Below are 2,016 nucleotides of genomic sequence, written 5' to 3'. Positions count from 1 at the left end.
AACCGAGTGATGATCTTCAGCAAGAGCTACTGTCCGCACAGCGCGCGGGTAGGCGGGGCTCGGGTGTCCACCCTCCGTGCCCTCTTCCCCTCCCCTTGCCGCCCCGGGGCGCCGCCCGCAGGCCCCCCTCATGGGAGGGCACCCCCAGCCCAGCCAGGCTCGCCCGGTTCCAGCACCTCCACCCGTTGGCGCCCCTCGCCCCATCCCGGGTCGAGCGCACCCCTGGACTGCACCGGGCGCCAGCATCGCTTCGGGAAGGCCAGCACCCGGGGGTGCGATCGCGCGCGACTGACTGCAGGATGCGCGGGCGGAAAAGCCGCTTGTGCCCTTGACGCTTCCCGTGCTTCGGCACCCCGCGGAGCCAGGCTTTCCCTTCCGAAGGGTGAATTGAGGTTTTTGCAGAATGTTCTCGGTACGGGGGCCCGTTGGTCAGCCCCTGGCCCTCTTGGCTGTTGACCCGGTTAACTTTTTGATCCAGTTAAAGGTTAGTGCAAGCCCAGATTCCAGTCGCTTTATCCTACTTTGTTGGCCTTGACCTGGCGACAACATTCGGTGGATCCCTGGCTTTCTGAGCTTTTAAAGGAAGCAAAAGACTATCTGTGATGAGATGGGTAGTTTCAGCTCTGTGGCCCACGCCCTTTAAGGGGCCAGGGAAAACACGGACTGTGGGCACCTGTGCCCTGATCGTAAACACAGCCACTTAGGACCTTTGTAAGGTAACCTGCCTCTAAGATGGAGACTTATTATTTCGAAACTTAACAATGTCCAAATAATGATCCATGGAAAATAACTAGCAAAAGCATGAACGATTGGGTTAGGCTAGTAACAAGTTGTGTCAAGTTTTGCATGATTACTTTAGAGGAATGTGGCTTCTGTTGGTTGACATGTTCCATAGATAGGTTAGGTCTAGTTGGTTATAGTTTTGTATCTTTTTTGATCTTCACCTTCATTTTATCCTTTATTGAAAGTGGTATAGTGAAGTCTTCAACTATCATTGTAGATTGTTCATGTCTCCTTTCAATCTAAAGTGTGTAGACAGCACAAAGATAGTTGGACCCTAAAAAAGAACTTGGATTGTTTAATTCGTTCACATTTAATCTCGATGGATTTGGATTTCTGACTACCATTTTGTTTTACTTTGTTATTTGTTTTTATTTCTTGTGTTTTCTGATCTTCCATTCCTCATTTTCTGTTGCTTTTATATTGCATTCCAGCATAATATTTTAATCCATTGAATTTTTTTAGGGGGCTTTAAAAGGTTCCTGTGAAATTTTTATTATCTTTGGTAATTTTTTAAGTAGTTTCTCTAGCACTTGTATACATCTTAACTTACCCGTGTGTGCTCCAAATTTGTACTAACTTTTGAATTTTATTAACTTCCCTCTGTGTTCCCTCTTCCCCTGTTACCTGTATCACATCTATATAGGTTGCAGAGCAAACAAACAAAGCCTTGCCATGATCATCATCGTACATGATTTTATGTCTTTAGAAGACCTAGAAGAGAAGCATAAATATTGATGGAGACTAATGTATTCGTTTTCTTATTCACCACATATGCATATCTTTATTTGTTCTTGTGGATTTATGCTACCATCGGCTATTATTGTCTTCCTCTAGTACAACTTTATTCATTCTCACCTCCTTGTGCTGTTACAGTCAATGCAAAACATTTTGAGGAGCTGCAAAACTGCGTTCTCTACTCCATTTTTGGATAGGTCATTTTGCTGGCTGTAAGTCTTAGGTGACCACCCCCCACCCCCCACCAGCACATTTTATGCTTCATCCCCTTGCCTTTGGTGCCCATTGATTCTGATAAGAAGTCAGCTGCTAATCTTCAGGTTCCTTGTATGCAGTGAAACCGTTTTACTGGGCTGCTTCATTTTCACGATTTCCTGTTGGATGAAGCATTGTCATAATACTTTCCTTTGCTTCTTTAAACCTAGTTTAGTTTCATTCATTTAAAAAATATCATTTTATTTGGGGCTCTTAACAGCTCTTATAACATTCCATACATCA

General features: G+C 44.9%; 1 protein-coding gene across 1 annotated transcript in view; it reads left to right on the top strand.

Moving 5' to 3' along the window:
- Positions 1 to 6: 6 nt before the first annotated feature.
- TXNRD3 (thioredoxin reductase 3) overlaps positions 7 to 2,016 on the top strand; it is a 45,596-nt gene continuing 43,586 nt past the window's right edge. Inside the window, exon 1 of the mRNA XM_045290152.1 lies at positions 7 to 48. Within this exon, the coding sequence (XP_045146087.1) occupies positions 10 to 48 (39 nt within the window). The 5' untranslated portion in view covers positions 7 to 9. The remainder of the gene's footprint in view (positions 49 to 2,016) is intronic.

Source organism: Echinops telfairi, unplaced genomic scaffold, assembly GCF_000313985.2.
Source record: "Echinops telfairi isolate 266 unplaced genomic scaffold, ASM31398v2 ScPeMD7_31;HRSCAF=116, whole genome shotgun sequence".
Taxonomy (NCBI): Eukaryota; Metazoa; Chordata; class Mammalia; order Afrosoricida; family Tenrecidae; genus Echinops; species Echinops telfairi.
Note: the sequence above shows the minus strand (reverse complement) of the source record. Positions and strands in the feature narration are given on the sequence as shown.